The sequence below is a fragment of the Marmota flaviventris genome, chromosome 7 (assembly GCF_047511675.1).
Source record: "Marmota flaviventris isolate mMarFla1 chromosome 7, mMarFla1.hap1, whole genome shotgun sequence".
In the NCBI taxonomy this organism is placed as follows: domain Eukaryota; kingdom Metazoa; phylum Chordata; class Mammalia; order Rodentia; family Sciuridae; genus Marmota; species Marmota flaviventris.
In genome coordinates, this window is record NC_092504.1 from 40423056 (window position 1) to 40446624 (window position 23569).

The 23569-nt window shown below is 44.2% G+C and overlaps 1 protein-coding gene across 1 annotated transcript in view; it reads right to left on the reverse strand.

Annotated features, from left to right (window-relative positions):
- Scfd2 (sec1 family domain containing 2) overlaps positions 1 to 23569 on the reverse strand; it is a 405136-nt gene that overhangs the window by 14760 nt on the left and 366807 nt on the right. Inside the window, exons 7-8 of the mRNA XM_027938291.3 lie at positions 18426 to 18560; positions 2038 to 2157 (exon numbers count right to left, since the gene is read on the reverse strand). Coding sequence (XP_027794092.2) covers positions 2038 to 2157; positions 18426 to 18560 — 255 coding nt within the window. The remainder of the gene's footprint in view (positions 1 to 2037; positions 2158 to 18425; positions 18561 to 23569) is intronic.

The following is a 23569-nucleotide window of genomic DNA, read 5'->3' on the forward strand; positions in this document are numbered from 1 at the left end:
AGAGAAGGTCCTAAATGCAGCAGAATTTACCAATTTATCAGAAGTTTCACCAGCTATGACCGTAATAGGGTATAGTAATGACAGCAGGAATGGTCACAGCTAATGCCTGGTCACTCCTCTATTCAAGTACCTGTTGTAGCTCCCAAGTACCCAGTTCCAAGCTTCTCTAGTTGATTTTCTGGACACCAATAGAGACCAGGCTTGCTTGACTTCACCAGGTGGCCCAATCACTTAACACAGACTAGTCAAAGGCAGAGGCAGGACTAGAACCCAGGCCTATCAAATCAAAACTGCTTCGTCAAACCAGTTCTCATGGAGTCAATAAATACACCAAACTACTGAGTTCCTGCTACATGCTCAGGCCTAGAGAGCCCCAGTTTGTCCTCAGGGAATTCCTGAGGTTGAGGACACCAGGCCAGCAAAGAGAAAGCAGGTATGAGCAGGGCTTCACTGCACAGTATGGATTTGGGATGCCAGGAGAGACGCAGGAAGGGCCTGGCTCAACAGCAGGACATCACAGAAGGGAAAACAGGGGCTCCCATCGCTGGCTGTGTGGACCCTGATGGCAGTGGGTTGATGCAGCACACAAAGATGACAGTAGGTCTCAGGCAGCCATCCCTGGGCTGGAATCCCACGGCCCCATCCAGCTGGTTTCTGTGCAGCTTGGCGGACAGTCCCCAGCACCAGCTGGCATCCTGCCTGAAGCACTGCACCTCTGTTTGGTGTTCTGCAAGCTACAAAGCACCGCCCAGCTGTGTGTAGAGGTGGCTTGAGGCTATGACCTCCAAATGTCAGGAAGATAACACCCTGGAACCAAGTCCCAATCAGGGGTGGGAGTCAAGGGGAGATATCCAGGTGATGCTGAGGCATGTCATACACCATCCCTCAGGGCCCCCAGCAGGACTGGACCTCAGTTGTACATAGTATAACCAGCCCAGTGGTGCACCTTGTTCTGGATTTCGTCCTCTCACTGATCTCTGTTTCTCATCCCTCACTGTTGTTTCTTGGGATCATCTCCTAAGTAAACCAGCAGCTCTCGTGGCCCTGTCCCAGGGAAAGACACAGGGTGAGGGTTTAAATCTTACCAAGGTACTGACTCTGGGTCCCCAGTCAGATTGGAGCATACAGAGGCTGAGGCACTCCTTTTCTGGAAGGCTCTTCACTGGTCCATGAGCCTCAAACCCTCCTCCAAAGCAGGGTGGTGACTACTCGGAAAGGGTGGATAATCACCGTAGCCACCAGTGCTGCCAGCCACCAGTCAGGCACCGTGTCAGAGGCACATTCTCAAACCGGATCTGATTTACAGCCAACCCACCCAGTTTCCTAAGTGAGAAAACAGGACCTTTCTCCCACAGAGTCCTAGGATAGTCAAAGGCAGAGGCAGGACTAGAATCCAGGCCTATAGAACCAAAAGTTCTGTGTTCTGAACCTAGGTCTGCAGGGCAGGCTTCCTGTTTGGGAAATGGGATGGGACCTCACAGGAGAAAGCTACACACTAGTTATTGTCTCGGCGATATCTGTCCCCTAATGGGCACAGTTGGGAGGAGATCTCTGAGTTGTCCCTCAACTATAGAGAGCCTAGAAAGCAGGGTAAACTCTTGAGTGACTAAGCACAGGTTGAATAATCAATGCACTAAGGAGTGATGATAGCGACACCTTGGCCTTGGAACCCAGACGTAGGAAAGGACGGGGTGAGGAGAGCTCTCCTCCCTCTGCTCACATCACCCACCCACCGTCACCCACCTGAGAGCAATTTACTTTGCAAGCAACACAGATTCAATTTAGGGTTAATTTGCTTGATGTGGGAATTAACCTGTCATAATGGACTCTATCTGTGGGGAACGAAGGCCATTCAGAGGGTGCTAGGTTGGATCTGGACAGGAGGCTGGCGGATTCTGGGGCAGGCAGGGGACTGTGCTGGGGGCAGTAGCAGGTGGGAGAGAGAGAAATCCAGGACAGAGAGGGACACCAGGACACCTGCTGGCCCCTCCCACTCCTGCCTCTGGACTCTTGTTCTCATCACCCATGACTTCGTACCTGGGCTCCTGGCTTCAGGGAAGCCACAAGGTCTTTGACCATTTTGGCTTCAGAGACTGTGATGCCACCCACCACGAAGAGGATCAGGAGCGGGTGGTCGCTGGGATGAGGCCGGCTCACCTGCAAAACAGAAGACCACCAGCGTCAGAGGTGGGCCCAGGGCCGCCACCTCATCATGCACTGGGACTTTGAGAGACTGTGATTTATCAGCCATCAGGTGTGTCAGTGCTTAGTGACTGAATTGACCAGGAAAATAACATGGTCCCTTATTACACACATTTAAAGACTTTACCAAAAGAAAGGTCTCAGGAGCTGGTGGCTACCAGACAAAAATGAAGGCGGAGGACAGCACGTTATATTCCTCAGAATTGTTCAGGTCCCAGCGCAAACTTGCTTCCCTTTGTTGTTGCAGTGGTTAGTTCCTTCAGAGCAGGTCCCACAGCCTGCGGCCACCATATTCTCTTATTTGTTTCCTGTTGGCTGTCTCCTGTACTAGAACAGAAACCCACCAGGGTAGGCACCTTATCTACCTGCTCTCTGCAACTCCCAGGATATCTAGTGTTTGGCCCAGAACAGGTGCTCTGCAAATGTGGGTGGAACTAATGAGCAGTCAGAACTCACAGCAGGCGGGGGCAGGGGAGGTGTACAAAGATGGAGACTGGGCCACCCTGGGGAGAGCAGACTCTAGCACAGACCTCGACTTCTTCAAACAGTCTTAGTGGAGAACCCCCACTGCCTGGAACCTACAGCAGATCCTGTAGAGAATTCTTCATGATTACAAATGATTTCACCAATGAGACCAAGTATTATTTTATCCCTAAAATCAAAATGACTCTTTATAACCACTCAGGAAATGCAAAATAACCCGTGAACAGACTTAGCAAAATGACACCAGCCGGACAATAGGGTTTCTAAGAATTATGTTTTGAGTTATTTTTGGAGGCCGGAGTTGAATTGGTAAGGAGTGGGTAGGAGGGAGGGTGGAGCCAGGGTCTGGAGATAAGTGGTCGCCAGCTGCGGGGAGCAGCTCAGGGCCTGGCCAGGATGGAGCACACCTGGGGGCGCGACAGAGGGGCTCCTGTGTTCACTCACTCTGCTCACAGATGCACAAGCCTCTGCAGGCCTTGGAGTGTCCCAGGAGCAGCAGGGTGGGCAGTGGGGCACCAGGAAGTCTTTCTCTCCCTGTCCCAGCTCCTTTCTCAGCTGGGTTCTGCTGTCCCTTGCCTAAAGATACCCATTTCTCAGTCTCTTATTTTAAAAACTCTTAAAGGGATAACACATTAAATATTCCAAGTTTTATAACTTATTGAATTCTGCAGAGAAACTCACAGTAGGAAGGAAGAAAGAAAGGAAGTTGAAAAAAGGAAGGGAGGGAGGGAGGAAAGAAAGGGTGGAAGAAATTCTAAAGGTCTTCAAAATTAGTAATGGTGAATATTGGAAAAAGTTACAAAGCCCTTTCACCTTTAGAATAAGATTGTCGCCAGGCATGGTGACACACGCTGTAATCCCAGAAGCTCGGGAGGCTGGGGCAGGAGGTTCAAAGCCAACCTCAGCAAGAGCAAGACACTAAGCAACTCAGTGAGTCCCTGTCTCTATGTACAATACAAAAAAGGGCTGGGGATGTGGATCAGTGGTCAAGTGCCCCTGAGTTCAGTCCCCAGTACGCCCCTCACCCCAAAAGAGAAAAAGATTGTCAACTCCTCACCCACCTCTAGCATCCTGCTCTGTCTCTCTCCTTCCCTTTGACCTCTTTTCCATTTGTTGACTTCTTTCTTCCAACCCACCATCCATAACACCCACTGAGACCCTGCTATTGTCACACTATCCCCAGGAATCGTTCACACTGAAGTCACTAATGGCCATTATATTGTAGGAGTCAAAGGATACTTCTTTGACTTTATTTAACAGGACATTTCTGTGGCATTTGTCACAATTAATGACACCCTTTTTGGTTACCATGATGATACTCTCTTGGTCTTTCCTCTTTCTTCCTTTCCTTCCCCTCCCTCCTTTTTCTTTCTTTCTTTCTCTCTCTCCCCCTTCCTCCCTCCTTCTATCCTCCCTCCTGTTTCTCTTTCTTTCTTCTCTTTTTTGTTGGAGAGGGCACCCAGGCCCTCATGCACACTAGGCAATTGCTCTACCACTGAGCAACACCCCCAGCCCCGGTTTCTGTTTCTTCTCAGATAAATGGCCCTGCTTAGGGCTCCATGCTTGGTCTCTTACTCTTCTCCCTCAACACACCATCCCAAGGGACCTCATCTTCTCATCTGCCTTTGACAATTTTTTAAATACTTCCCAAGTTTGTCTTCAGCTCAGACATCTCTACGATCCTTGGACATTGCCACCTGGATGCCTCCATGGATTCTAAACTCAGCTAGCTTCAAATTTGATGTGCAACCTTCCTTTGATTCTACCCTTCGCTTGAAACTCGAACCACATGCCATCTTCACAGTCACTTGAGCCAGACGTAGGAGAGCCACCTCAGACTTTGCTGCCTCTTTTGTCTCTCAGGTTGAGTCCTGCCCTTTCTGCCCCTCACGGTCATCAGTATCTTCTGGACTCCCACATCCCCAACTTCTTCACTAGGTTACTGCTACAGCTTTCTGCTTCATCTCTCAGTCCCTGGTCTGGATATTCTGCATCCATTCCCTTCATTTCTACCTAGTAATCTTTCTTTTCTTTTTTTTTGTGGTGCTGGGGATTGAACCAAGGGCCTTGTGCATGTGAGGCAGGCACTCTAGTAACTGAGCTACATCCCCAGCCTATAGTAATCTTTCTAATATACCAATATTTAGAACTGATTATAGTGAGCACAATGCTACTTGTGTGCATTTTCTTTTTTTAATTCTGAAAATATCTTTAGAAGGCAAGTGCAACTATTAATGTATTTACAGATGAAAAGATTGAAGTAATGAAATTATAGAGCTAGGGGCTACAGTCCTACCTACTGCTCAGCTCTGTTATATGTGCAGATTCTCTGCATAGAGTTTCATGGCCACGAAGATGAAGTTCAAACTCCTCTATATACTTCAGTATATATACTTCAGTATATAAGGCTCATATTGCATAGCTTTGGGTTAAGTCTTCATTTCCTCTCCACATTTTTTTTTTTTCTGGAGTCATTCACAATGACTTGTGCATGCCTCAATGCTTGGTTATTTGCATTTTTTGGGAAATTCTGTTGAATATGTGACATTTTATTGAATATAGGCCCCAGAAAGTGCATTCATCACAAGTGTACAATTTCATTTATTTTCACAAAGTAAATAAACCTGCATGCCCAACACCCAGATCAAGAAGTAAAAACTTGTACTTCAAGCCCCCTCCTGTCACCTCTTCTAGGATAACCACCACCCTGACTTCTACTGCTCTACATGGTACTTTGCTTCTTTTGCTTAACTATAAGCCTGGGAGGTTCTCTTCTTCTCTTCTCTTCTCTTCTCTTCTCTTCTCTTCTCTCTTCTCTTCTCTTCTCTTCTCTTCTCTTCTCTCTTAAAAGCACGCCCTTCTCTGAGAAGTTCTCCCCAGATATCTTTCAACCTCTGCACATGATTCCAGCCTGATAGCCCCCTCTGTCTTTGCCTTGGAAAACCAAACTGCTACCCTGATATACCATCTCCTCCAGACTCTGAGTTCCTGACAGGAAGGGACTGCATACATTTGCCTTGAAATTATGGGGCTGAGCATAGTACCTAGTACACAGGAAATGGTCAGAAACTGTTACATAAATAAAACAGAGGAATGAACAAGTGAATGGGTTGCACAGGTTAATGGAGATGCCCTTCTTATCTTAGACAGCTTCTAGAAAGTGCTTTGCTCATGGTTTGTCTGGCTGAATAACTGACCCTGGGATTTCTCCCAGCCCCACAAACAACTGTCGTTTCTCAATCCTGGAACAGAAACACAATTGACTCCAGAGCTTCAGCATGGTACAATATGTTCCCTGTGACATATGCTTTCCATAAGAGAGTCTGGAATCTGTAGTACATGGCAAGAATCTTGGAAAGATGTATTGAAAGATGAAAAGGGGAAAAAGAAACGAACAGCAACAACAAAGAGCAATTCCCTGGAGGAGTGGAGGGAATGCTGGTTTTGTACAAATAAATGGGTCTAATTAATGCATGTTGCTGTTTGCTGTTTGGGTTTTAGTTTAGATTTATGTTTTGATACCAGACTTTCCCTTCAGACCATGTAAGGTCAGCAGGCTGTTGGGAACTGGAGCCTCTTCCACCCAAATAACGCAATCTTTATTAGCAGCCATACATGGCTGGGTCCCATTTGTAAGTTAATTCATGGTGAGACACTTTGAAGATGAAAGATTTGAGCATCATTTCTGCCATCACACATGCACAGATTAATAAAGCAAGTCAGTGTCTCTGCTCTTTCATTTTCAAAACCTTTGCCAGCTGTGACTTTAAGACAGCAGTTCTGGTCACAGAAGATGGTTTCCCTCCATATTGCGTTGCTGCCTTTCCAGCAGAGGCTGTGGGTCCTTTTTGCAGGTGTGGACCCTAAGGGAGCCCTTTGATGTCTAAGTGGCTTCCAGGATGGGGTTGTCAAAAGGCTTTCTGTTGCTTCTGGTTTCTGGGTGCTTTCTAAGAGCCCTGGGAATCCTGTGGTCACTTCCCTCACATGGTGTTCCTTTACTCAATTTCTCTCCCTCTGTGGCACACTTGTCCCTAGAACAAGGAAGGTCAGGTCCCCGATTCTCCATCAGTGGGCAGTGCCTTGTAGAGGCAGAAACCGGAGCATGGGCCTTAAAGAGTACTAAACTCTGGAAAGACCCAGGCTGACTTTGAAGATGGCCCAACAAGGGCTTTTCTTCCACGGGAGTTGGTAACATTGCCACCACTGTCACCAGATATTTAATGTCTAATGCTGTGCTTCTTATTCAGTTTTTTTGTCCATTCAACAAATATTTATTGAGGGTCAGATGCTGCTTGAAGCATCTGGGATTCAGCAATGCACCAAACAGAGAAGAATTGGGGTGTTAGTTAGTTTTAGTGGTAGAACTTAGTTTTAGTGGTAGGGTGGAGGGTGGGGTAAAAATAAATAAGTAAGCTGGTAAGTGCAGAAGGTGGTAAGTGCTATGGAGGAAAACTGGGGAGAGGGGAGCCATTACTCTAGGCAATACTTAGAATCTATGAAGTAGGAAGACGCCCCATTTTATAGAGACACTGAAGCTTAAAGGGTAAGATAATTCAAAGTCACCAAACTAATATGCTGTAGGATTGAGACTAAAATTCAAGACTATCTCCCTGAAGAGATATAAATGTCCTCCTTTGCAATCCACACACTGCCATTGATAAACCAATTCTTCAAACTGAAAGTTCTTTAGAAACATCATTCAATTACCAGATTCCTGTGGACTTGCCCATTCAGTCACATTGCAAAAGGCTGCCATGCCACTACGCCACTCTGCTGTTGAGCTTGACCTCCCTGCTGCATTTGCTGCAGTAGATGGCTTCCTCCTTCCTGAAACTTCTCCCACGCTCCCTCCTCCCTGAGCCCTCCTAAGATGCTGTTCTCTTGCTCCACTTGCTCCATTACATATTGTGCTCCCATCTGGTCTGGTCTCCTATATTAGTCAGGTTTTTCTTGTCATTGTGATCAACATACCTGATAAGAACAACTTAGAAGTGGAAAAGTTTATTTGGTTCACAGTTTCAGAGGTTCAGTTCATGTTCAGCCAACTTCATTGTTCTGGGTCCAAGGAGCATTGTGACAGAAAGGCATAGTGAAGGAAAGCTGTTGAACTCACGGTAGCCAGAAATCAAAGGAGGGTGGGGTGCACTGAGAACATACCCCCAGTGACCTATTTCCTCCAACTATGCCCCATCTGCCTACAGTTTCTACCTAATAATCTATTCAAATCACAAATCCATCAAATGGAAATAATCATCTAATTAGGTCACAGCTGCCATAATCTAATCATTTAACCTCCTGCATTAGCACAGGAGCTTTTGGGGGACACCTCATATCCGAATCATAATACCTCCAGTTCCTGCTCTTTTCCCCACATCCTCCCTAGGCACCCCTCCCCCACTCACAGTTCAATGCCTCACACATTCCAAGGGCTCCAGCTTGCTACTGTTGGACCAGGTTCTGCCAAGCCTAAGGGCTGTCTCCCAAGCCCCTAAGCTGTTCACGCCAAAATAGAAGTTACCTTCTCCATTTCCTGCTTCCCAATAAGAGATAATGTCAACCACATCCATCTAGTCATTCCAGACCAAGCAAATGGCCCTAGACAACTTCCTCTCACTGCCACATTCAATCAATGCCTCCTCATTCCCTGAACCCTGAGCTTAGATTCTCACCTTCTCCCTTTCCCTCCCTGCCTGATGCCAGGTGGGCCCTTGTTTTCCCTTCTCTTAATGCCGCTGGGACTATCTTCATGAAATGTAAACTTGTGTATTCTTAAAAAAACTTTCAATGCCACTTCATTGTTTTGGGTCACATTCCAAACCTCCAGCCCTTATTAATCTAGCTTCTGCTTACCTCTGTCTTAATATTCTTCTACTGCCTGCATGCCACCTTAGCTCCTCACTTGGAACTAAAGCAATTCCCCCCATACCACAACAGTTCATTACTTTGTTCCTGATTCCTATTAGTCTGACAAAATTCAGTGTCTCTGGGAAACTTCCTCTGATCCTGGTTGAGCTACTCCTCTGTGCTCTCATATCACCTTTCCTGCACCACTCCTCTGTCTTGCAATCCTCAGTTTTCTTGGGAATCTCCCCAACAAGCTATAAGAAACATGACCTAGCTGTGCTGTGGTGTCTAATTCACCCTGATCTAGTTCATCTTATGTCTGCCTTCCATACAGCAGAAGATCTCAAGAATTATTCACTTCCAGACAAAGCAAAGCAGCAAGTTCTTGTTTTTTTTGCTTAATGGGTTGTACCAAATGTCCATTTCACTAGAACTTATGGAACACATTTAGCTAGTGTTAGACATCAATCAAACCCCACCTCATAAAAAGGAACTCCAGAACTTGTACTCATTTAATCAACAACTTGAATGCTGAGATGGTTTCCTCTTGTCAGAAACGCTGTTAAGTATGATAGACCTAAGCCAACAGTTTCTCTCTGACTCTTGTTTCTCTTGTGTGACTAAGAAGGAGCTGGACTAGATGATATCCAAGGTATATCTACCTCTCAAGTTCAAGGATCTAACATCAAAATTCACTTGAAGCCCAGTATTTATTTCACTCTTCATTCCAAAATGGGTATTCATTCCAAAATTGGGTATTTCACTGCTGACACCTGCGGTAGATTCCTCTGTAGGTCTCTCTCCAGTCCACAAGCCAGTAGTCCCCCATGCACATGTTTGGAGCCATGTAGTTACAATGTGATCCTGCTGCCCAGCTACAGTTGATTGGTCATGGAATGGAGTCCAGAACTAGGCTAGGCCAACTACAGACCTTTTCCTCTGAATCAAAATTTGAACTAAGACAGATGAGGCTCCAAGCTAGGCTCTCAAAAAGAACCAAGCCATGGACTGGCTACTCAGCCATTCATTCAGCTAGAACTATTGAGCACCTAACAGAGGCTGGGCACTAGCCAGCTCCATACCTCCCTCATGGCTTTCCAGTTCTTAGTCCTAGTCCTTCCTGAGGTCCACTGCATTGCTGTGCTTGAATTCTCTGGGACACCCCTTGGTCCTCATAATTGCCCTTTCTTGGATTAAGTTGTCACAATGTGTTGACATATTAATTGCAAATGAAAAAGTTTCAAATGTTATCTTCTCACTGTGCCCAGTTTTTCAGGGCCTGCTGAGCAGTCGTTCATTTCTCCTTGTGGGTCTTTTTCTGTCACCACCTTGGGCGATGGGGCTTTTGTATCAACTCAAAGACAAAGCTCAGAGGTAAGCCTTGGTAGCTTTCATGAGCTTTTTCACAAATCTCTTATTTTTTCCAATTAAACATGGCCACATAACAACAAAGAACACTACTTAAAAAGCACACAGGATAGGAGGTGAAAGGGCCTCATGCAATTTCGTTAGATAAAACCCACCCTCCTCCTCATGCCGATTCCAGCAGAGAACACATCTTGACAAATCATGTCCTCTAGTCAAAACAAGCCGAGGTCCAAACACATGGAGTAGATATAAAATACATTATTTTCAGGAGACTGAACTCCAACCCACAAATTCCAGAAACGCACTTTAAAATTGCTGCTTATTAGACATGCCAGTTTTAAATTAAATTAATGTGGGGGTGAGGAATGTTTTGATTTATTTATTAGATTGCTATCAAGCTTTCCTCTAAGGAGCTCAAGGTGCTCTGTGCAGAAGAACTACAGAGAGGGAGCTGGGCTGTTTCAGGAATGTCAGGGTTGGCCCTTCACAGTTCTTCCGAGTCCCACAGGAACCCAGTGGGCTTCCTGGCTGCCCTTGGAAGCTGGCAGTCGAATGGGTGAGCCACAAGTGCATCAGGCCAAATTGGAACAGTTTCTTAGAGGTACAGAAGAGTGACCTGGTGGACGTGCTAGCCCTTCTACCCAGCTGGTCTGGTTTACCTTACAGGATTCCATAGAAATTGAGGAAAGTTCTGCACCTCCATTTCTTCGCAGGAAGTTGATTTTGTACTTTTTTCCCCCCTCCTTTTCCTTTAGATTATATTAAAAAACATCCTGGATAAATAGCAAGTTAGCCTTCATCATGAAAGCCTTTCTGGGCTCACTTATTTTGAGGCCAGGTCGGTAGTATGTATGATTTTCATGTCTTCAAGATTGGAGGGAAAACTCCTAGCTTCAGCCCAACACTGCCCTTACCCAGCCGGAGAGTCAAGCATGTATTTAGCGGAGTGCAGACTGCATTTCTCAAGAGTGATCCTGACAATGTTTTCTGTTCCTCATGCTCTTGGTCCTTTTTCAGTCTCTTCTTAAACCTGGGTGTGCATTGGTGTCTGTCTCTCTACTATGGAAGTGATGCTGCGTGACTTTGAAGACTGCATCGTAAAACACAATACAGCTTCCACCTGGCTGTTCCTCTTTGGATGCTTGCCCCTAAAACACAGCTGCCGCGTGTGAGAAAGTTCATTCAAGAGGTCTATGTGGAGAGGGACTGGGGCCCCAGCCCATGTGCATGGTCAAGCTACCAGGAGCTGCTCAGCATAACTTAGTGTCCATGAGAATGAGCCACTCTCCCTGGGGGGTGCACCCTGAGCTCTACCCAGACTGCAGAGTCATGAACATAATGGGGGGTTCGTATTATTAGTCAATGTTTTGGGATAACTTCTTAAGAGACAACAAATAATCAGAACAAGTGGGATGAAAGACTTCTCTTGACACTCTGATTTACACAAGAAGGCTTTGCAAAGAGAGGTTCAATGAATCGTAATATGATATAAATGAAGTTCTGTCACTAGTGAGGGTGGAATCCAGCTACCTTGACTTCCCTGCTCATGTGGAATTTGTTTGATGCAGAGAATCTTAGACACCCAGGCATTTTCATAAAATGCTGCCTATAAAAATGTATATAAATAGACTGGTTTTGGGAGCCACTTCCAAGTGCCTGGAATGGAGGCCTTCATTTGCCTAGCGAGCTGAGGCTGGCCCAAGAGCAGCAGCAAATCTGGTGGACAGCTCCTGCCCTCTCCCAGCGCACAGCAACTATGCTACTGAAGCCTTCTGGGGAGTCAGGGTCCTAAGCCATCTTGGGCTGGGCCTCTGTGTTCTGCATGGCCAGGGTCTACCGCTGTAGGCCTCTAGGCCTTGAACCCTCCTGTGTGGTACCTGTACAGTATTTCGTGGGCTCATCACAATTTGCCATAGGAGGAATAGTGTCCCCCAAGACTGAGGAGCTTGACAAGCTGGACCATAGTGAAGAAAGAAATGAGTCTGGAAAACCACATCACAGCCTTATGAGGGTGACTTCTGACAGACGCAATAAAGGAGGGCACTAAATCACATGTCTTTCTGTCAAGAGAAAATTGCTAGTAAAATCTGCAATGTCTGTGTCTTCTTTGGGGATGGGGTGTCAATTCTATTCTATTCTAGGCATTGAACTCAGGAGTGCTTTGCCACGGAGATACATCCCTGTTCTTTTTAATTTTTTTTTTTTTTTTTTTTTTATTTTGAGACAGGGCATGCTAAGTTGCCCAAGCTGGCCTCAAACTTGTGAACTTTCTGCCTCATTCTCCCAAGTCACTGGGATCATAGGCATGCACTTACTGTGCCCAGCTCTTCTCTTTTATTGAATCACTTATGCACCCAACAGTTTGGCTGTGTATGCCAAATGCCTGAGTACCAGCTGTGTTCAGGGATACAAAGATGCTCTAGGTGGCTGCTTTCTCAAGAGTCACAATTCTAGAAAAGATCAGCAAACGCTTACATAGCACTTACTACAGGCTGTGTACTGTTCTGAGTTCTGTGTATGTAGTCACTCATTTAATTCTCATAACTGCCCTATAAAGTTGGTGCTATTACCATCCCCATTTTATAATTAGGAAAGTCAAGAAAAAAGAGGCTAAATGATGTGCCCAAGGTCACATAGTTGGTGGGGCCCAAGTTCTAAGGCATGGGTGTGACTTCAGATGTGTCACATGACTCTATTGTAAACAGAAGGCAGAAGGAAGTTAGTACAGAATGTATGAGATTGGTGGGAAAGGAATGTGCAAAACAGATAGCCATCTATTATTTACAGAAACTAAAAAAAAAGGAGGCTAATAGAAAAGAGATTTCTCAATTTCTCAGATCTCCCCTGGTATCACTCATCTTCTATCTGACCACTCTTAGGATCTTTCTCTCTCAATTCACTTAATTTCCCTAGCAAATAAGCCCTTTTGCTTCTGTCCTTTTCTCCAAGGAGACAAAGAAGTTGGAAGAAACAGGTTTCTATGCTGTTTGTGTGGAAAGGGGATGAGACTATCATTTGTTTTTGACAGAGGTGGAGGTGGCCTTGCCTCTGCTGTGCACGTGGTGGGAGTGTGATGAGCTCTGCTTTGGGGATTATGTAATGATGACCCAGTGGTCAGCTTCACCTTGCCTAGTAGCCACTAGAAAGGAGGACAGGGACTCCACTGAGGGTCACTGGAGTTGATCGATAAGGCTGCTACCTTCTATACATAGCTTGTGAAATTACCGAAATGAAGCTTGGATTCAGAGCTATATAGTACGCCCCACTTAACTGATCTTTTGCTTTCCAGTTCCACTTACCTATGGTCAATTGCAGTCTGAAAATATAAAATGGAAAATTTCAGAAGCAAACAATTTGGAAATTTAAAACTGCATGCTGTTTTGAGCAGTGTGATGAAATCTTATACTGTCCTGCTTGCACACATTGTTCCTTTGTTCAGAGTATCTATACTGCAGATGCTACCCACACATTAGTCACTTAGCAGCCATACTGGTTATCAGACCAACTGTGGCAATACCACACTGTTTGTGTTCAGAACCCTTATTTTACATAATTATAGCCCAAAGCAGAAGAATAATGATGCTGGCAATTCCAATATGCCAAAGAGAAGCTTAGAAGTGCTTCCCTCAACTGAAAAAGTGAAAGTTCTTGACTTAATAAGAAAAAAATAATTGTATGCTGACTTTGCTAAGACAAATGGTAAGAGCCAATCTACCCATGAAATTGTGAAGAAAAAGAAATCAGTTCTAGTTTTATTGTCACACTACAAACTGCAAAAGGTATGTCTACAGTGCATGATATGTGTTTAGTTAAGATGGCAAAGGCATTAAATTCATGTATGTGTGTATAGAAAAAAAACAGTCCACCAAGGGTTTGGCACTATCTGTGGTTTTGGGCATCCACAGTAGTCTTGGAATATATCCCCCATGAACTGATAGAGTTGGAAAAAGGAATCAGTGAGTTAAAACTGCTGCTTTCTGAGAGAACACTATAATAGGTCCACTCTTAACCTCCCTCCCATCTTTGGTGAGCACCAGTTACGGTTTAGGTATGAGGTGTCCTCCAAAAGCTCACATGTGAGACAATGCAAGACTGTTCAAAGGCAAAATGATTAGGTTCTGAGAGATGTCACCTAATGGGGCATTAATCCTCTGATAGGGATGAGCTGGGAAGTAACTGTCAAATGCCTCCACCATGATTTTGTGTCTCACTTTCAGTTCAAATTTAGGGGGTTGGCCACTTATGGACTGAGACCTCTGAAACTATGTTTCCTTCTCTGAAATTGTTCTGGTTGGGTCTTCAGGTCACAGTGGTGAGAAAGCTGACTAAAACACAAGGCTTATCCAGATGCCAAGTACTGAGAATACAGAAGAGAATCTGACCTAGATCGCCTTCCGCTCTCACAGCCATAGCTGTTAGAAACACAGTTAAATCACACATGGGTGTGTGTGTGTGTGTGTGTGTGTGTGTGTGTGTGTGTGTATATATATATCAGCTCCTAGGGCGTGCTGTTTTACCTCACTAAATGCAATGAATTCTGATCTAGTGTATTCTACTCGTGTCTTTAAAATAAAATGTTGATTACAACCCATTGAAACAATGTCTCTTTCCCCTAATGTGCAATGGACCGAGTTGTGCTAATCTGAAGAAAAACATTAATCTGCAGAAAGAAAGTTAACAAGTGTGATTACAGCATACTGTGTAAGGGTAGCCACAGGAGTGTGTACAAGGCATAGAGCTCTGAGGAGGACAGGAGCCTGGACAACTCTTTCCTGTGCTCTGTTACTGGCCATGAGGGCAGACACAGTGCACCCCGTGGGAATCACTGAGGTCCTATTTCCAAGCACATCTCTCACTGGTTTCCCAATCTTCCCTTGTCTTCTGCACAGTCTACAGATACTGCCTCTGGGTGACCTCAAGCAAACATGGTTCATGAGACCATCTCTATGTACAGAGAAAGAGCAGGACTGGGCCAGCAACTTGGCTCCCTTCCAGCTGATGCTGCACTTCTAGAATCTCCCATTTGTACATAGTGCCCCAGGCAGGGGAAGGGCTCCACATGGATGGTTTTGTTTCATCAGCTCTGCCTATTTATTTCCTCCTGGCTCAGCACTGGGGAGTCTTGAGTGAGAAGTGAGGAGCAGAGGCACAGAATAGGGCAGCAAGTGGCAAGAAAGGCACGAGTGATATGTAGGCTGCTGATCCAGAAAGAAGAGGCCATGTGCAGAGGCAGTTCAATAGCAATGCACACATTTATCCTCCTGGGGTGCACCACCCAAGAGCCTGCGGCCAAGTCCCAGAGGAAAAGACAGGGTGCCAGCAGAACTGGCTGTCTGAGGGACCAACTCAGGCATAGACTTTATTCACAGCTACAAAGATATTGGAAAGGGAAAGCATTTGTGCTTGTGAGTAATTCTGAAGAAAACCAGAATTAATAACATACGAATATTTAACTTCCAAAAAAATGCCTGGCAGTATCTCAGAGCCAAGACATGTGGCCAGGAGCCTGGGGTTTGGATAAATCCTGGTGTCACCACTATGTTGCCCTCTGGAGAGCACCTGAGGACAGAGGAAAGTGAGACACAATCCAGCCTTCTGGAGCTCACTTCCACTGCTCAGCTTTTCTGACTCAGTTTCCTCACTGGGGAGACAGGGATAATGACAGGACCTACCCCTTAGGGTGGTCACGAGGCTTAATACAAGAAAGGATGGAAACACACTGATCACAGGTTATTTCTCAAAGGAGACTGGTAAACCACCATAACCAGGTGAGACAGTGTCTTCCACACCCCTCTCTCCAAGGGCCTTAGAGTGGAATGGAATCTCTTCTTGATGGGTTCACCTCCATCTCAAAGAAGTGTCTTTGGGAAATTAGGGGTTCCTCAAAACCCCTATTGGCTGCAAGTTTATCACAATTATGTCCAAATCCTGAACACATAGGCCACACATAGCTTTCTTTGCCGAGCTCTATGAAATGTCAGGAAAATCCCACCATAGAGATTCAATCAGAAATAAAACAAAATGATTCTTCTTTGGGGGTACTGGGGTAGCAAGGGCTTTCCTACCAGCCTAGGGAGAGTCTCTCTAGCCCAGATGGACAGATGAGATGCCCTGCCCAGAGTTGAGGACCGAGCAGTGGATACTGACAGCTATTGGTAGAACAGGGTGGTCTTCCTCCTCCTGCTTTTTTTTTTTTAATCATTTATGCGGATAGAACTCAGGGCCTCACACATGCTAGGCAAGAACTCTTCCACTGAGCTACAACCCAAGTCCTTTCTATTTTATTTTGAGATGAGGTCTGACTAAGTTTCTGTGGTTGGTCTCAAAAATGTGATCCTGGGCTGGGGATACAGCTCAGTTGGTAGAGTTCTTGCCTTGCATGCACAAGGCCCTGGGTTCAACCCAACACCAACACACACACAAACAAAAAAGTGATCCTCCTGCCTCAGTCTCCTGAGTAGCTGAGATTACAGGTGTGTGCCACTGTGCCCAGCTCTGATTCCTTTTTCTTAATTCACTTTGTGGAAACCTACCTCTGATATCATCTTCCAGCTGCCAGAGTGTTTCTTCATGAGCCCTCACAATGGGGTTTGGAATGGGGAACTTGGGAAAGAGGGAAGTGCAGTTTCCCAGTGCTGGCCCAGGATGGTTCTAAGATTCCTCCTAGGCCAAGTGCATTTAGCATAATGGAGCTTCTGATCTCAGGAAGATGCAGAGTTTAAAGGGTAGCATTAAAATGTGACATCTCCTAGATGTTCCATGTCATGGAACAGTGGTGGGAAATGCCTGTGCGTGGTCCTCCCACAGTACAACTGTGCAGCCTGTCATGCTCCATGGTCACCTCTGAAAGGCACAGGGTCCATTAGCAGGTAAAGCCTGGATGCTGAATGACACAGGTAAGTTGTTTTTTGACCCAGCTTTTTACAAACCTATGTGATCGTGGAACCCTTTTTGCTAATAAACTGTTCTTCCTGTCCAAGGGACATCATTGGACAAGGAATAGAGTCAAGGTCCCCTCTCACCCAAAACTCACCTCTTAGAGTGCAGCAAACTGCCATTTGCACCCTTGGTCAGACCCCTTCCTTCAGGGCCCAACTTTACACAGAGGAGAAGCCTGTCTGGGAAAGGACAGAGAGGCCACTGTGCCATTCTCAGTCCTTACTGACCTGGACCTGAAACTCCACACTTGTTATTTAGTGTCTCTTCAGGAGTGAATGTGAGAATGAGAGAGGTCAAGTGGAGAAGGTTGGAAACTATGCTCAACCTGGAAGTGTTTGAACAAATTAGCAACCACAAAGGGCTAGTTAGGAAGAGGAGCTGCTCAGCGATTCTGGACTTACTGACACTCAATGCAGAAGCCCACAGGTGCTTTTAAGAAGTGGATCTGGGGGCTGGGGTTGTAGCTCAGTAGAAGAGCGCTCACCTAGCATGTGTGAGGCACTGTGTCTGCATCTCAGCACCGCATATGAATAAATAAAATAAAGGTCTGTCAACAACTTAAAAAATAATAATAATAAAAGAAGCCGATCTGCATTGCTTCATTAAAGAAAGAGAAGAAAAGAAAGAGGAGGAGGGGGACCTGTAGGAGTTGGAAAATGCAGCAGCCAGGCATTGCAACAGAAGTTGCTGGTAATTGGGACCAGCAGAACTGAGCCCTGTGTGTCTGCTCCAGCCGTTTACTGCTTGGTTGAGAGTCTGATTGTCTGGCGTCTGTCCTCGGGCTTTGGAATAAGCTGTTTTTCTGGAATATGCATTTATTGAATTCTGAAAGGCCAGATCTTCTATGGAGATTAATTCACGATTTCAAAGACTTTTTGAAACTGGCAAAACATTCTGTTATTTCCAAAAGTTATGACCACTGAAATCCTGGCATAGCCTGGGAGGTCAGCCTGTAATCTTGTTTAGATTCTTTTAAATTTAGAAACTTTATAGTAGGTTAAAAATAGAAGCCACTTGTGTACTTTTCCTCCTTTCATCCCTGCTTCAAGGGCTGTTCAATCATTCTGACCCACCCCAGATATGAGCCAGAGAAGTTCTAGCACTTGTCACTTAGAAGCCTCCTGGACCTAAACCCAAGTCATTCATTTCCAAATGGATTTTAGGTTGATGTTAGTCACAGGACTGTGCAGAATTGCTTGTTATCCTATAACATAAGTTCTAGAGTTAAGAGCAAAGGATTATCACTAGGCCTGGTGAATAGTATATGGATTCATGGTTAAGTGAAATGAGGGTCACAAGGAGAGAAGTTTCCAGTGCTGTTCCCCATGTGGGAGTGGGTTGGTGTATGCCACCTTAGGCTGCACTAGGGGGTGGGAAATGACAGTGCTCAGGTCAGAAGAAGCTGTATGAGGCTGCAAGGTCAGGCTACTCATAACCAAAAGGTAAACAAAGACTGTCCTGATTTTAGAAGAGCTAAAATACAGACAGTTATCTGTGTGGCTCTGGCCAGGGATATCATAGCACCACATTTTCATGCCCAGCCAAGGGAATGTCATTCTCCTCAGGATTACCTCTTCAAGGCTGCTTACCTTCATGAACATGCTAAATCCAGTTTTAAGGAGATCAGTGAGGCCTGAAGACATGTGCTCAATATCAACAGGATCTGGCTTCTCAGGATTAAATATTTCTTCCACAACCTGCTTCAACAATGGCTTATAGATTGCCTGGAAAGACAAAATATTGTGCTGTAAGTGAAAGCACTTGTTGGTTGTGTCTGGAGAAAGGACATCTTATCTGCATAAAGGAAAATAAAGCAAGTTTATTTTGATACTGAGCAATGGCTGTGCTTTGTGTGTGTATGTCTCTGGTTGTGTGTGTGTGTGTGTGTGTGTAAAGAAAATGAAACAATATGGAGTTTCTTTGATACTCTCATCCTAATTCTTTAACACTATGTTCCGCCTCTTACATCCCTTTCTATAAGCAAATCTCTTTTACCAGAGTTATAATTATAGTTTGACTAATTGTTCAATTTTTTTTAAGTACAGGAATTGAACCTAGAGGTGCTTAACCACTGAGCCACATTCCAGCCTTTTTTATTTTTTATTTTGAGACATGGTCTCGCTAAGTTGCTTAGGGTCTCACTAAGTGGCTGAGGCTAGCCTCGAACTTGTAATCATGTTGCCTCAGACTGGCTTCCATCTAGATTTAAAGTGACAATTTTATGTGTGAAGTATGCTGGAAAGCAAAGTCCGGGCCTTTGATGGTCTCCATTTTTTTTCCTAAATATTTTTAGAATTACATTCCCCTCTGCTAGGAACTTGAATGTTTACTGATGATGTGTCATCAACATCCAAGTTTGAACCAGTCCCCCTTCATCTAAAGAGCACAACTCCAAGCTCTGGCCAGAAAAAGCAGCTCAAGATGACAAAACAAATCTGACCGAGGTCAGGGCAGAAAGCAGGCCACAGAGCACTACAGGAATTTCAGCAGAATTAGGGTAATGTTAGTTTACAACAAATCCTAGAGTTTAATAAACGACGCTTTCCTCTTCTCTGACTTGAATAACCCGTCCATCTTTAGGTTGCACTGGGAGGCCGCTGTCTCATTGACTGCTGTGCTTTCCGAGCAGCTCTTTCCTAAGATTTTCCCCATCTCTCTCATTTTTCATTTTCATTTTTTATTTATTTGTTGATTTCGTGGGTGGTGCAGAGCTGGGGATGGAATCCAGGGTCTCAGGCATACTAGGCAAGCACTCTACCATTGAGCTACACAGAACTGATTGATTGACTGATTTTCTTTGCCATACTGTACCCCACCCCTTTTTAAGTTCTCACTGGAAGTTCTTCTGCGTCTTTGCTTCCCCTTAGCTGGGCCACCTTCCTCCCAATGTTGTTGTTGCTCCTGTTGATCAGCTCACATCTGGCACAGTATCTGGCAAATGCAGATACAGGGCAAAGGCAGAAGAAAAGTCTCCCCTCCATGCACTCTCTGATCCACAAAGAGCCGTGGTCTAATGGTCTAACAGGGCACTGTGGGGTGCAGCGGACTTGAACTCTGTTTCTCTCTTTGCGTTGGCCAAATATGTGGCTGCCTGTAGCCGTGGTCACAGGTATTTAGTACACTGACCTCATCCCTGTCTTCACCTTGCTTTTTTAACAGACATATTAAATTTATTTTTCCTTTATTCCAATTCTCTGGAAATATCTTAGAAATAAAGCAATACCGAGCTAATTAACATTAAAAATGTCCATTTATCCGGAATATAGCTGGTCTATTCCTCAGGGATATGATGTAGGGAGAACCAGTATCCGCTCAGTTGAAGATACCACCTTCTACCTTTTGATATTTATTAGTCAAGCAGACCATTGTGTGCCCAAAGATTTCATGATTAAATAAATGATCATGAAGGGCATGCACTGAAAAAGGAACATTGATAGGATAGCAATCTATATAAAGCTATCAATCACCCTTGCTAATAATAAGAGACATTTGAATTAACGCTATAACAAGATTTTTTTTTTTCAACTTAGGCAAGTATCCAAAAGTTAGAAAATACACACTTTTGATGAGGCCCAGGGGTCACAGGCACTCTCTGATGTGGCTGTTTGGAATGTGAATTGTTGCAACCAACATGAAGAACAATTTGTCAATACCCATCAAAACGACGATGCATCTGATGTAGCAATTCCACTTTTTAGAAGTTTATTCCTTGGATATGTTCATGGATGCAAATGAGATCCAAAAAAGGCTGTTTATTGTTTGAAATAGCAAAACCAGAGAAACCACCCCAGTCCTCATCACTAGGAGCTGTTGAATGAGTGAGGTGGATCTACAGGGAGGAAATTCACGCAAGTGAATGGGGGGTGGGGGGGTGGGGGGTGGTGGGAGGCTTCTGCGTTGATGTGGCAGAAAATGGGTGCAGAATCATGCGTGATGGAAAAGGGCAAGATGAGCCACAGGGTATGGTGGGCTGCCATTTGTGTAAAGAGTGGGAGGAAGAACACGACAGTTTCTATTTGCTAAATACACAAAAATAAACTGCTGTGATTTAGGCAAACTACAATCAGCAGAGATCAAGGGAACCAGACAAAGGGAGGAGGGAAGACTTTCCATTGTATCATTTTTATTTTTTTAAGTACATTTTAAGATACCACTATAAATAATAATAAAAAACTACCTCCTATTTGTTATAAATTAATAAATTATTTATGCTTGGGAAAGAGATTAGGGTAAAGCACACTGACATGTTAATCAGGGCTATTTTATTTCTGTGCTCAGGAAGTAGGAGGTATTTATTTCTTATTTTTCCAAATTAAAAGGTCTACTTCTGGATTCATAAAACAATCCAACAAATAGCATGCTAAATGTTAACGCCCACAGAGCGGCCTCTGGTTCTGCAAATACTCTTCCTGGAGTAAGTTGTCTTTGGAGCACTTCTATCATCTTAATCCTTCAGGATATTTATTCTCCTTAACTTCAATTTTAATCTCTTTAAACCTTCTCCAAGAAGAAAGAATCATCAGACATTAAGTTCTTCTTTCTTAGCAATAGATTCCAATTTTCAGTCAGCTGACTAAAAGACTATCTCCTCCAGCCTTCTTTGCAGTGCAGTGTGGCTGTGTCCCTAAATTCTGCGCAATGAGATGTAAGTAGGAGAATCATAAGGGACTTTCAGAAGTCTTCTTTTTAAAATGGAAACACATGCTTTTCTCTTCATTCTCTGTTCTGCTGCCTGGAATGTGGAAGTGATACCTGGAGCTCCAGCAGCCATCTTGGAAGACAGGGCTATTCCTTAGAGATGGAGCAGAGAACTGGGGAAACCTTGGGCAGGGATGATCTGTAGCGCGTCCATAATCGAACACAGATAGGCTAAATAAGGACCTATTCTACGTGACAAAACTTTGTGGGTTTGAGCTACTGTTTTTCAGATTCCTGCCACTGAACTGAATGAATTTCTGATACGAAGCATAAAGGGAATATAGAGTCATAAGAGGCCATTCTTTACTTCTAGGAGCTTACAGTTACTTGTTTTATTAGCGTATATAAAATTTGTTCTTAAACAGCAACTTGACGTGAAAACAGAGAAATACACATAGGCTTCATATTTTAGAAAAAAGATATATACTTCCCAATGAACACACCCACAAAAAGGTTGCTGCTTTTCATTGATTCTGAGGGCTGGGGCTGAGGCTCAGTGGTAGAGTGCTAACCTAGCATGGGTGAGGGAGGCACTGGGTTCAATCCTCAGCACCGCATAAAAATAAATAAAGGTACTGTGTCCATCTACAACTAAAAAATTAAAAAAAAAAAAGAAAGAAAAGAAAAAGAAAAGCAATTCTGACCTAAGCTCAGACCATGGACAAAGGTGGCTCTGTAAACCAAGCTAAAACACTACTCTGTTCTCCTCTGTGCTAGACACAGTATGTTCAGGGTGACAGGATTGTTCTCAGAGTTCCAGAGACTCCAAGGTAGACTGGAATAACAGGCAAGAGGAGGCAGGGGGATTAGGGAAAGCAGGGATTCTGGGACCTTTCTCTCTGCATCTGCCTCTTTCCCTCACTCTTGCTCCACTCTGGGCTGGACTTTGGGGAACAAAGCACCCCTGAGCACATCATACGGGGTGAGCAGAGATTTAGAAGTGCTGCTCCTTTAACACTTTTATTCTTGAGATTTTTGTGGAGAATGTTGGAAGTCTTTTTTATGTTATTTTTTAAGATAGTAGGTGAACAGTTATTTAGAATGAGAAAATAAATAAAATTTAAAATACAAAAAAAGTAATAGATAAAAAAACACATCACATAATCCAAAAAAATAAATGTTTTTATTAACTGCTTGACATGCCCCTAGAATACTCGTTTCTTATGCTTTTAGCTGCATTCTCTCTGGTTATTTATTTATTTATTTTGTGTTGGGGATTTAATTTAAGGTCTTGCTAAGTTGCTGAGGCTGGCTTCAACTTGTGATCCTCTGGCCTCAGCCTCCAGTGTTGCTGGGATTATAGGTGTGTTGAGCTCTTGTCTCTCCATTTTTAAAGTTCCCTTTTAGACTGAGTTCTGTGATGCTGGTCTTTGCAAACCACATATGTGCATAGCCAATTGGGTATGTTAGGCCCTGCCTATAGGGGTCACTAGAGGGAGGCTGGAAGGCAGAAAGAGCAAGCATGATTTCTCCTCCCTGGGGCTGTTCTTCCTGTCAGCATCACCCTGGCAATGGCCTCTCACCAGCAGAGGCTGACCTTCTTCTGGACTTTCGTCATAGGCTCCAGCAAATTACCATTCTTGTTTAAGCCATTTAGAGCTTTTTTTCTTTTTTCTATTTTTACTTATAACCCAAAGATAGTAAGTAATAGAAGTATTACTCATTTAAAGAGAAGTCGATAGCTTTTGTCATCTCATACTTAGAAAAAAAAAAAAAACCACTAAATTTTCTATTAAAACAACTAGACACAAAATGACTAAGCAATATTTAAAAGTACAATTTGGGAAAGACTTTCTCGGGTACAAAGCATTGCTTGTCTTATGCCTTCTTAGGAACTACATCTGAACTTTTTCCAATTAGGGTTTTAATGATGAGAACCTTTGACTCCTTAATTTCAGCCACTTAATTTGAATTGTTCTGATCCCCAAATCATGTTTGAAATCTGAAAAAAAACTGCCTTGCCCATGGCTTTTTCAGAGATGAGATGAGAACCTGATTGTCACAAAATTGTCTACTTAGCCAGGAGCCACCCACT